The sequence below is a fragment of the Molossus molossus genome, unplaced genomic scaffold (genome assembly GCF_014108415.1).
Source record: "Molossus molossus isolate mMolMol1 unplaced genomic scaffold, mMolMol1.p scaffold_m16_p_24, whole genome shotgun sequence".
Taxonomy (NCBI): domain Eukaryota; kingdom Metazoa; phylum Chordata; class Mammalia; order Chiroptera; family Molossidae; genus Molossus; species Molossus molossus.
This window is the reverse complement of record NW_023425360.1, coordinates 1,181,533-1,194,502: the sequence shown is the minus strand read 5'-3', so window position 1 is coordinate 1,194,502 and position 12,970 is coordinate 1,181,533. Positions and strand designations below refer to the sequence as shown.

The following is a 12,970-nucleotide window of genomic DNA, read 5'->3' as shown; positions in this document are numbered from 1 at the left end:
CTTTGTGGGCCTCTATTCCTTTTATGTAAACGAATCACTCCCACCCACAAATTCCCAAACCAATCAATCTGATTGCACTTAGTGTGCTTTCTTTGCTAAACACCCAAGTAGCATCCTGAACCCTTTCCGTCCACTTTCCAACGGATGAACAACGCCACCCGTCACAGTAGTCAGCCGGTACCGGTTGGTCGCGGCGTGGCAGCGTGGGAACACTCGCCGTGTGTGCACTAACTCAGGGAACCTCACGGCCACCTGTGACGAGCCCTGCACGCAAAGAGCCTCGCAGCTCGCCAGGGCGTAAGGTTCTCTCAGACACAACTTCCGGCTCCGTGAGGCGGGAGCACACCTCTGCCCTTGCACAGCAGCTGGCACATGACCTGACTCGTCCAACACTCTCCAACTCAGATGAACAATTCTTTTTAAAAGAAAACTATTCATCTCACTTTAAGGCATATTATTAAATCTACTTTTAGTTCCTGAAGAAGACTGTGGAGCTGAGCACGTCTCATGGGAACAGAAACACGCTCACCTGAAGCCAGTTCTAGCAAGCCGGGCATATTTTGAAATCAGGCTCAGGTTGGAACTATTTGATTTGAACCCTTACCAGTAAGTCCCACTTTCTTCCTGCACATGAAACAGCGGTTCTTTTTCTGTTTTGGTTTTTCAGGAGACTTGCTTTGCTCTTCAGATGGCTGCTGTGCGGTACCGGACACTGAAGCTGAGAGACAGGAAGGTGGTACCATTCAGTCGTGCAGTAGGTGACATCTGGGGGGTGGTTGTCCCCACCCCCACGGGCCTGTTTACTCAGAGGATCACTGAGAAATTTATTTATGAAAAAACACTCACATTAAGTTACAAAGTAGCTTATATAATGTGACCTTTTTTGTTAAATGTATGTTGGTATGTATGTAATGTATGTACATACATGCAGAATATTATACTGACATGTTCACAGTGACTCTAGAAAGTGTTGTATTTTCTGAGTTTCGTAATAATTGTGTACTTACACACATCCGAACACTACCTGGGTATCCTATGCAAGTGTTAAGAAAATGGCCATATGAAAACTTCTAAATACAGCTGGGGTCAGAGCCATGTAGATTTCTCAGGGGGAAAACAGGCTAACACCAACACTCAGTGGAATACTAAGCATGCTTAAAATTTTTGGAATGTTTCACATAAAACCCTCATTTCATCTAGGTTGTCATTTTCTTTTTAAATTTTATTTATTGATTTTAAAGAGAGAAAAGAAGGGAAAGGGTGGGGGAGGGAATAAGGGAAGGAGAGGGGAGTTAGAGAGAGCGAGCGAGAACCACGGATTTGCTGTTCCACTTTTTTTAAAATTTATTTTTGTTACAGATGTTTCTCCCCCCCCCCCCCCAAGCATTGTTGTCCATGTCTACTGATTTCGAACACATGCTTGTAAATCCTTTGGTTTATCTCACCCCTTCCCCCGCCCCTCTCCTCTGAGGTTTGTCCATCTGAACCATACTCCTTTCTATGTCTCTGGGTCTGTTTTGTTCGTCAGCTTTTTTTGTTCATTATATTCCACAAATAAGTGAGATCACGTGGTATTTGTCTTTCTCTGATTGACTTCTTTCGCTTAGCATAATACTCTCCAGGTCCTTCCACGTTGTCTCAAAGGATATGAGATCTTTCTTTCTTACAGCTGCATAGTACTCCATTGTGTACATGTACCACAGCTGTTTTATCCATTCGTCTACTGATGAACATTTGGGCTGTTTCCAGATCTTAGCTATTGTACATAGTGCTGCTATGAACATAAGAGTGCATATAGTCTTCCTGACTGATGTATCAGGCTTCTTAGTATATATTCCTAGAAGTGGAATCACTGGATCAAATAACAGTTCAATTTTTAATTTTTTGAGGAAACACCCTATTGGTTTCCGTAGTGGCTGCACCATTCCCACCAGCAGTGTACTAGAGGCCCCCTTTCTCCACTTACTTATGCATTCATTGGTTGACTCTTGTACGTGCCCTGACTGGGAACCGAACCCCCCAACCTTGGTATCAGGACGACGCTCTAACCAACTGAGCTTCCCGGCCAAGGCTGTCTTCTTGTTCCTAAGGTTGAGCTCAAGCATGGGCCCCCCAGGAAACCCCCGACTCAGTTCTCTGCGACTTTCCCTCTGATTACCCTTAACAGCCCCCACCCAACCCTGGGCAATGCACATGAGCCCCTCCTTCCACCCATACTTCACACGCTGCATCCAGCCGTCTGCCTGAAGTCGCAGTCTGACCACATGCCCTCCAATGTGCACATTCTCTGACTTCCCACAGCCCCAGGCGGATGCCTAGGCTCTTCAGGATTTTTCTCATCCTTCTTCTTCCAGCCTCATCCTGCATCTTTCCTCCTCGATGTGCCATGCTCCAGCCATGCTGAAGGACACTGACTGCCATTTCCCCGAACATGCTGGATTCTCTCCTATCTCTGGGTCTCTGTAAAGCTGTCCTTCCTATGGGACACTTCTTCCACACCCTTGTCCTTTTCTCTCCCTGGCTAACTCTGATGTGCTTGTCTTGTTTAAGCTGTCAACTCTTACTCTGTCCCTCCCCACAACTTAGACTAGGAAACCCCACTGTGCACCCCAGTAGTACTTCCCCCACTGCTATAACTGCCTATCTGACATTACATGGCCTGATGTGACCTCTGCCAGGGCAAGAGCCCATTCTTTCATCCTGTCTTTGGGGCTTCCACCACGCGGCAGGCACTCGGCAACACCTGCCGAACTGACTGACTGGACGCCGTACCCACTGCATCTACGGGACCATTTCCCCATCTGCGGCGTGAGCCCACTGAAAAGAGGAGCAGTATCTTATTCCATTTGAATCTCTAGCACCCACCACAGTGAACTACACATAGTAGCTGCTCAAACACTTGATGTAATAAATTCTAACCTGCTCACATTAACCCATCATCTCATTATTTTACCACAATGTGATGAAGGGCAAAGCCCCACGAACAGGTGAGCTGCACGAACAGAGAACTCGACAGTGTGAGCACTGCACCTAGACAATTCAGAAGCTGGACGAGAGAGAGTTCTACAAATCTAGACGTTTTAATTTCGAAACAGGAGAGAGACACGTAAAACCCTGCACTTCCACCAGCCAAGCATCCCTGACTGTCAGCTCCACAGGGACGGGGCTGCAGGTCTTGTCTGCGGTCGTACCCTCAGCCCAAAAAGTTCCAGGTAAGGTTGGGCTCTGTGCAAAGAGCTCAGAAAAGTTTTTACTTGCAACCTGAACAGAATCTGTTATATGTATTGTCTTTGAAAGCTGTGAGCCATAACATCTAACTTGTGCCAATCACACTCAAATACATGAATATAAATAATGCATTAAGGGCAGTACCACCAGTACCGCAGATCACGTTTTTATTTTTTATTCTTTTATCCTCACCCGAGGACATATTTGCATTTATCTTCGGATAGAGAAGGAGGGAGAGAGGGGGAAAGAGACAGAGGAGAAATATCAACATGAGAGAGAGACACTGACTGGTTGCCACCCACATGACCCCAACGGGGACGGGGACAAACTGCAACCAAGGTACATGCCCTTAGCGGGAACCGAACCTGGGACTCTCTGGTCCGCAGGCTGACGCTCTAACCGCTGAGCCAAGCCAGCCAGGGCCAGATCACATTTTTAACAGAATGGGTTTGTCTACTGAGACACAAACTTTGAACGGTGCCTGGAAATGGAGAAGTAAGAAGACACAGCTATCTGCTGGGCATACGGAGGCATTTCACAGGGCTAATCCTAGAGATTTAAGTGGTTTCTCTTTAACTGAGGTAGGGCACAACCTTTCAAGTTCTAGATCAGTAGGCCATCTAAACGCTTGAAAGCTAGGGCTCCAGTGTGAGGCCGACTGACGTCCACCGTATCCTCACAAGACTAAAGGAACTGCAGCTCATCAGACACTAGTGGCTGGTGGCCTGCACTGAAACAGTCACCAAATGAATGCGTGGGCAAGATGACAGAGCACTCTGAGAGCTCTGATTCCCAGAAATTACCCTGTTCCTCAGTTTCTACGTGAGATTTAAGACCAGAGCATGCCTGACCTATGTTTCGTAAAATGAACAATTCAACCCCTTAGAGGAGCCAAACCGTGGACGAAAAGCCAAAGGACCACCCTCTTATCGAACCTGAAGCCCAAACAAGCGCAGTGCCTCGGAACAGGCAGTTCTTCATACCCTGGAGTGAGCACTGGGAGGAGCTCACCTGCTTGTTAATGATCAACAAGGGCGCTGCCTGTGTAGCAGCCACAGGTCCTAAAGGTCCATTTGGGAGGCCTCTGCAAGGACATCACGTTTGCGAAACAAACTGCACTTGCTAATTTAATTTTTAATGGGAATCTCAACTAGACAAAGTCTACTGGCCAATACTTCCAATGTACTTCAAAAAGCACCAGGCAGGGAAAATAAGTTTAACAACCCATACGGAGGACCACAATCAAGAGGAACAAGGCCCTCTGCTGGGGAGGAGGGGAGAAGTACACAGATGTGACAACGAGCAACACAACACTTAGCACAGCTCTGGGGCACACTCACGCACACGATGCTAAATGAAGCTGAACAGATGCCATCAGTAGCTACTGCAAACATCACGCACAGTAGATACAATGTCTGCGTCCTCCAGGCGCCTGATGAGCCTCCTCAGGAGGATGGAACTGAGCACTGTGGGCGGGGCCTGTGCTGCTCAGACCGGCCACCCAGCCGACCCAGAGCAGCTGCTCAACAGGCACTAGCTGCGCAAGCCCCTCTGTCAGCACCCCTGGGGCAGCACCATGTCCCTTCTCTGGACTGCCCACAGACACTGGCTGCGCAAGCCCCTCTGTCAGCACCCCTGGGGCAGCACCATGTCCCTTCTCTGGACTGCCCACAGACACTGGCTGCCCAAGCTCCTCTGTCAGCACCCCTGGGGCAGCACCATGTCCCCTCTCTGGACTGTCCACAGACACTGGCTGCACAAGCTCCTCTGTCAGCACCCCTGGGGCAGCACCCTGTCCCCTCTCTGGACTGCCCACAGACACTGGCTGCGCAAGCCCCTCTGTCAGCACCCCTGGGGCAGCACCATGTCCCTTCTCTGGACTGCCCTTTCTTACATGCAACACGAGGGGATAGACCAAACAATCTTTCATTTACTCCTACTTCAAAAATGCTTTACAAAATGAGAAGATTTTAAATATTTAAGATAAAAGTATGCTTGTATGGTATCAGGGTCCAAAAGAAATAACAGAGTCACATTTTTAATTTTCTATTTTCTAGCAGCCACGTTAAAAACTAAAAATCAGCCCTGGCCGGTTTGGCTCAGCGGTTAGAGCGTCGGCCTGCGGTCCGGAGAGACCCGGGTTCGGTTCCCGCTAGGGGCACGTACTTCGGTTGCAGTTTGGCCCCGGCCCTGGTTGGTCGTGCAGGTGGCAGCCACTCGATGTGTTCCTTCACATCGATGTTTCTCTCTCTCTATCTCTTCCTCTCTCTCCCTCCCACTCTATCTGTACAAAAAATGGAAAAATGTCCTCGGGTGAGGATTAAAAAAAACAAAACAAAAAAACTAAAAATCAGCCTGGCCGAGGTGGCTCAGTGGATTGAGTGTTGTCTCATGGACTGAGAGGTCCTGGTTCAATTCCCAGTCAGGGCACATGCCCAGGTTTCAGGCTTGATCCTCAGTGAAGGGCATGCAGGAGGCAGCTGATCGATACTCTCTGTCTCATCTATGTTTCTTTCTCTCTCTCCCTTCCTCTCTCTAAGACAATCAATAAAAACATTAAAAAAAATATGTATTATTTAAAAATGTAATCAATATGAAATGTATTAACAAAATACTTCATATTTTTTTGTGTGCTAAATCTTTAAAACCCAGCGCCTATATTAAACTCACAGTGTCACTAGCAAATACATACGTACTAAATAAGTATCTCATTTCAGATTAGCCCCATTGCGAAAGCGCGACAGCCCGTGAGGCTGGGCCGCCGTCCTGGACTGAGCAGCTCACAGATGAGGTCAGTTCCTATCAGCAGCCATCTGGGGGCTGAAACTGTTAAATGAATCTTCTTAAAGCGTGACATTGTCTTAAACGAAAAAACAAGCTTCAAAACAGCTCTCTTCCCTGACCATCGATTAGAAAAAACCAAGTAGCACCCTGGACAGTTTGCTCAGTGGTTAGGGCGTCAGCCCGCGGACCAGAGTCCCAGGTTCGGTTCCCGCTAAGGGCACGTACCTCGGTTGCAGCTTGTCCCCGGGGCCCCAGTTGGGCTGTGTGGGTGGCAGCCACTCGCCGTTTCTCTCTCTCTCTCTCCCCCCCCTCCCGCTCTATCTGAAGATAAATGCAAAAAGTGCCCTCAGGTGAGGACTGAAAAAGAAAGAACCAGGCAGCATTAGGCTTTTCCGTAACCGGGCCCTAAAGGGCCGGCCCAGCTTGGTTCCGGCACACCTGCCTGAAGGGGCCGCTCGGGCCTGCTGCCCCCACTGCCCGTCCCCCGAATCCCATCTCCCCACTGACTTCGTGTTGAGCACAGAAGGGGACAGAGCGTGACTCCCAGTCAAGTTAGATAGTCTCTTAGAAAATCTGAGTCAGAAACAAGACTCTTCTCAAACCAGCAGCCCCAGTTTGCTTGAAGAGGACAAAGATTTAGATTAAACTGGCTGAAATACTAGCAAATGATAATATACCACTACCCGCATTCATTTGAACCTATTTCTGAAACTAAATAAAATTTGAAGCACCGAAGTTTATGCTGATGACATAATCACACCTAAGAGGGAAATGGAAATGGTTCCCCATGTTTCACTCAATTAAACACTTGAGAATATAACATTCTGCTTGTAAAGAAAAGAAACACAAAAGTATGCATTTCAGGCAGGTGACTTAAGGAACACGTGCACTAGGACCGTGCCTGACCTGCACTATTCAAAGGTTAAGTAGTGACAAGACAGAGGCTGTTCATATGCAAACCTTGCAGGTCTTCTGTTTCAGGTGTTGCTTTGTCCACAGGTGTACTGTCCACTTGGGAGGGTGCTACAGATTCTGATAAAAGTGACTGATTTGAAACAGGACTAGAAAAGCAAAAATATTCAGATTTTAAAATATCATCTCTACGTATGAATAGTAACTAAAGGAATATAATAAGGAAGAGTTCAACATATCTAAGTAGATCATTAAGACAAGAATTAATACAAAAATACTTTTTATAACTTAAACATAACCACAGAGCTTTGAAACTGGAGACTAATTTGGACCAGAAGTTTACTGCTTTGGAAATAAAGCAGCAGTGTGTGTCCTCTGTGTGTGAATTCACTTAACAAAAACTAGCCTGATAAAGACACATGTAAGAAACCCTAATCCGAAGCTGTAAACGATGTGCTGGCAAAATGGAACTGAACATCTCCTGTCACGAACTGGAGAAAGAAACTACAGAGTTCCTAACAGAATAAAAATGAAACAAATATTTTGTATTCTCAGGTTTCTAAATGAGGTGACTTTGAAGTTTTTTTTAAAAAACAAATACACTACAATACAAATAAATATGAGTATCACATCATGAATAAACAGAGAGAGTTAAGACTATTTCACAAATATGAAAACTAATACTTGTGGAGTTAGACTATCGTCAGAAGAACTAGCATGCGTCAAAGGGACTTAGGGGTGGGTCAGAACTGACTCAGGAAGAGTAAAGGAAAAGCTGTCTAAAAAGGAAACCTGGGACTTAAGACCACCTCCCCGACCCCACCTCAATATAAAAACCAAAACCAAAACGAGCCCTGCCTAACTAGTCAGTAACAACAGCGAGCAGACGCAAGGTCAGCCCCTGGACTGCCCTTCCCAGGCCCGACCGCCTGTGGAGCAGCCTCCCTTCTCCGAGGTGCCCTCCCCATCCAGCACACACCGCACCTTGGCTGCAGAGACGAGGATGTGGAGTCCAGTGCTGACGGAGCCTCTGGGACGCTGCCCTCTGTGCACTGAACTGGTAAAGAGTCGGACAGACTACTGACGGAAGTCGCTGTAACGGCACCACATTTCACATTAGTGACTGTGCACTCTGGGCAGTTCAGCACCTTATCTAAAAAAATCAAGATCAGTTTTCCAGAAAATATAGCACATGAACTTTGTTTTACTATAGAATATGCTGGGTCATTAGATTTAATTCAAATTTTTTCAATACTAGTTTTAAATAAAAATGTTGATTTTTAACCATGAGGGAAACCATACGCACACTGTCTATATTAATAAACTAAACTCCTATTCTCAGGACCAAACATCACTAGACCCTGAACCTGACAAACACCTTCTAAGCCCCAGTGCAGCAATGAGATATTTACAATGAAAGATAATTTGGTAGTAAGGCAAACCTAGGTTCAGAATTAAAGTATATGCTCACCCTATTAGGTTACATTATTCTTCCTGTTCTTCATGAGACAGAAATACAGATGATGATTTAATTACAAAAACAGTACTTTATATTGACTTGATCTTAGCCTTAAGAAAAATTGGAGCCCTGGCTGGCTTGGCTCAGCAGTTTAGAGCATTGGCCTGCTGACCCAAGGGTCATGGGTTCTATTCCCAGTCAAGGGCACGTACCTAGGTTACAGGTTCAATCCCCGGCCCTGGTCATCAGGGTTGTTCTGGAGGCAACCAATCGATGTCTCCCTCTCTCTCTCCACCCCCTCCTTCCCTTTCACTCTATCACTATCTTAAAAAAAAAAAAAAAAATCAGTGGAAATACATCCTCGAGTGAGGATTAATTTAAAAAGGAGAGTTCTGAATAAATGGTGTTAGCATCAGGCTTCATCATGAAGCAGTGACGAGAGCGACTCCATACACAATTTCAAATGAGCTAAGCACCAGCCTGCATGTTCACTAAGCACAGAAACCTACACGCTCAGGCATTAACCACACAAGGACCATCCTAGGTCGAGTACCAGCAACACCTTGCTTTTGTGAAGTTGATGCTTGGAACCCTCGTGATCCTTCTCGCACCTCAACTCCAGGAGAACCTCTGACTCAAAAAGGCACAGAGGACTCGTGTGTGGGGCGGGACACCCTTCACTCAGAGTCGCACGGCCACGCCTCTCCTTCCTAATGGAGTCAGACTTTCTCTGGTCCGCTGTGGTTCTCCATCATGTGATCTTTCCTCGTGCAACTGTTTTGACTTCAGAGGTCACCCAAGATCTAAGAACCAAGGCCCTCTGGTAGCCCTCACTCCCTTACCTTACTTTCCAAGGTAGCTATGTATACCTGAAGTACGCCTCTATTTCAGTAAGATAATGGAGTTCTGTAGCACAGCAAGCAAGACTACGGAATGGATCTAGGTAGTTATTTTCAGTGGGTAAGGACACTCGTATTCCGGTTTCCCTACCACTGAAAACCACGATATGTACTGAGACATCTGAGTGATATGAACACAGTAAAATCAGTACAATGTGAGAGCAGAAAAGGGTACTGGGTACACTGCTTGATCCAAGTGCATTTCAATTCCGAATACTGGTTTTGGCAGAACTACTTACCAGGTGGGCTTATTCTGCCACTGCTGCTGTTCTGCCGTTGAAGGTGTTCTTTATAGCACACCGAGCACATGCCATTCGTGCGAGGGTTCCCATAGAATCCGCAGCCAGTGGAACACAGCATAGGCACTTGGCTGTGATTAGTTTCTTGAGCCATGTTCCTCTGTTGCACACCTGAAATTTACAAAGATTTAGCAAACAATTAACACACTGCAATCATACATTACCCAAATTTACTTTGCATGCTAAAGAAAAACCCACATATACTCCCCTCAGAACCCCTCTATGTAAGGCAAAAAAAAAAAAAAAAAAAAAATTAAAAGGATACAAACTCAACTTTCATTGCTAAGCTACTCTACACAAGCAGGTCGGTACCAGCTTAGAGAGTATGAAGAGCCCGGCCGGTTTGGCTCAGGGTTAGAGCGTCGGCCGGCAGTCCAGAGAGAATATGAAGAATTCCTAGAGAAAGGTTTCTCTCTAGAAGATTCCACACGATCAGATGTTAGGGAAAACCCTTTAAGTCTAGTTCACTTTGGACTCCTAGTAATAAGAAATAAAGTACATTGTAAATTTTGCTATGTTATATTATTAATCTCTAAATATTTAAACTTTGGCCCAAGTTCATGTTTTAGCTTATATAATTTCTTATGTTTAAAAAGCATTTAATAGCCCTGGCTGGTTTGGGTCTGTGGTTAGAGCAGCAGCCTGCGGACCAAAGAGTCATGGGTTCGATTCCAGTCAAGGGCACGTACCCTGGCTGCAGTTTGATCCCCGGCCCTGGTCGGGGTTGTGCGGGAGGCAGCCAACTGATGTATCTCTCTCACATCAATGTTTCTCTCTCTCCCCACGCCCCCCCGCTCCCCGCTACTCTATCTGAAAATCAATGAAAAAATATCCTCTGGTAAGAATTAAATAATAAAAAATTTAAAAACATTTAATATTATCAATGCTGGTAAAGATATGGAAAAATGGGCAGAATGCTGCTGAAATGAGAAACTAGTTCAATCTTTTTGAGAAGAAATTTCGCAATTCACCTTAAAAGTCCTGCAAAAGATGGCTCTTTGAGCCCTGGCCGGTGTGGCTCAGTTGGTTGGAGCGTCGTCCCGTGCACCAGAAGGTCTCGGGTTCGATTCCTGGTCAGGGCACATACCTAGGTTGTGGGTTCAATTCCTGTACAGGAAGCAACAGATGTCTGTCTGTCTGTCTCTCCCCCCCCCTCTCTAAATAAGAGTGCTCTTTGAACTACTCATTCCCCTATAGAGGTCTTCAACAGAATAATTAGGGTATGATCAGAAAAACAAAAACAAAAAACAAGCACTGTGTGAAATGTACATACAATGTTGCCAATCAGGATATAAAGGGCATCAAATTATCATCAAAAAGGATGAAAAATGCCATATCAAGAATAGCAAAGCGAATGGTAAACTTTCCTGTACTGTACTTTTAAAATCCTCTTTTTTTTTTTTTATCCTCACCCGAGGACATTTTTCCACTTTTTTTTTGTTGTTGTTGTTCATGTAGAGTGGGGGGGGGGGAGAGGAACAGAGAGAGAGAGAGAAACATCGATGTGAAAGGGACACATCGAGTGGTTGCCACCCTCACGACCGACCAGGGCCAGGGACAAACTGCAACCGAGGCACGTGCCCTCAGCGGGAACCGAACCCGCGTCTCTCTGGACCGCAGGCCGACACTCTAACCGCTGAGCCAAACCGGCCAGGGCTAAAATCCTCTTAAATGAAGATACTACTTGCCTCATGGGGAACACATTTTTCTTAAAGTGTTTAAAAATTAAAAACGCTCAGGACAGAGGAACTGCTTGGGAACCACACGAAGGCACTCATCAACTGGGGCAGACGCAAGAATCCCACGTGCCGTTTCTCTCATACAGCAAGTGGCCCTTTGGCATGAAGAACATGACAGACGGTGGTAACAGGCCCTTATTTAAGAGCTCCCAAATGGAACAAAGGTATATGCACATTTAAGATGAGCCTATGTTCAAGGATCTTGGCAAACAGAGGGCAGGCTCTGCCACTGCAGCCCTGACCTGACAGACGAGGAGGGAAAGCAGTCACACCATCAACAGACCCCCCGTGCGTCGGAGCAGACGGCTGCGGGGGGATCTCACGGGGTTTCGGAACCAGGAGCCACCATGCACTGGCCTGGATTACAAAACAAAGCAGCAAGCTTATTATGTGCCTTTAAAAAGAAATGTCGTGATACTGTTGCGAATATCTAGACCTTTAGCCTAAGAATAATTTGGGATTTTAAAAAAATGTTAATTGACTTTTTAGAGAAGAAGAGAGAAAGAAAGAGATAAGAACATCGATGTGAAAGCAATACATCGATTGGCTGCCTCCTGCACGCCTACTAGGGATTGAGCCTGTGACCCAGGCATGTGCCCTGACTGGGAATCAAACTGGGACCTCTCGGTCCATGGGACAGTGCTCAATCCACTGAGCCACACCAGCCAGGCTGGGATTTTGACAAACACCATTCTTACTCCATGATGGCAAGTCATTTCAGGATCCAATCTCTGCTACTCTGAACTATATATATACTACTTTGGGCTCCCCTCCCCTACAGTTCTGTGAATACAGATGTCAGATTTTAAAAGAAGTAACGATGATGAGGTAGAAGAGCTCCTGACAAACGTCTCTTGACTGGGGCCTGTGCTCCTGAGGGGCAGTGTCTGTCTGGTCTGGGGGCAGGGCAGTTGCTCAAGGTCACGTATGCAGCCAGCAAGTGGCGGTACTGGGCCTCAGCACAGGCCGTCTGGCTCTGAAGTCCAGGCTCTGTGGCAGTGGCTGCCCAAGTGTGCACCACGGACCCCGAGACGGGCAAACTGCTTCCACACTAATGCCAGGCTGTACTGCCTGTCACGGTGGTGATGGCACGAAAGCAACGGTCGGCAGGACGCCTGGCGCCTGGCCCAGGACCCTCCGGGCGATGCACCAGGTGGAGCACCAGTGGAGTCTGCACCGCGACACTCACACAAAGTTCGCTTTCTTAAGTCACAGCCCTGACACACACGTCTTGCATGGGACAGATCGGGCAGCACTCAGAGCGCGTCTACGCGACGCCTGTCTGAAGAAAACCCACCTGTGCAGCTGTTCGAGTTGTAAGCTGACCAAGTCATCTTCATGGAACATGTTTTTATTTCAAGGAAGACTGACAAACTGGCATTATTCAGATTTGAGTATATGGCAGACATTTTTTCAGAAATGAACAAAGTGAACCTGTCACTTGTAGAAAAACAACCAATAGTACTTATGGCCAAGTACATTTAAGTGAACATTATCTTGACAAGTACCTCCAATTTTTAGACAGTTTCTGCTAAGACCAGTGGTGATATTAATGGCACGTGAGTAGTTGGTACTATTATCAACGGATGGAAGATCAGCGTTAAGTCAGGGAACCAGTATTTTTCAAGTAACCAATGTACCAGGGTCCAA

General features: G+C 46.4%; 1 protein-coding gene across 10 annotated transcripts in view; it reads right to left on the bottom strand.

The window, feature by feature from the left end:
- ZFAND6 (zinc finger AN1-type containing 6) overlaps positions 1–12,970 on the bottom strand; it is a 40,286-nt gene that overhangs the window by 2,367 nt on the left and 24,949 nt on the right. For 3 of the 10 annotated variants that reach the window (XM_036277802.1, XM_036277800.1, XM_036277810.1), the window contains exons 1-6: positions 10,553–10,688; positions 9,855–10,058; positions 9,522–9,692; positions 7,909–8,077; positions 6,973–7,073; positions 605–718 (exon numbers count right to left, since the gene is read on the bottom strand). In XM_036277802.1, coding sequence (XP_036133695.1) covers positions 605–718; positions 6,973–7,073; positions 7,909–8,077; positions 9,522–9,692; positions 9,855–9,861 — 562 coding nt within the window. In that variant the 5' untranslated portion in view covers positions 9,862–10,058; positions 10,553–10,688. Of the gene's footprint in view, positions 1–604; positions 719–6,972; positions 7,074–7,908; positions 8,078–9,521; positions 9,693–9,854; positions 10,059–10,552; positions 10,689–12,970 lie in introns of those variants that run through there. The other 7 variants (XM_036277807.1, XM_036277805.1, XM_036277808.1 and 4 more) reach the window with 4 other exon arrangements.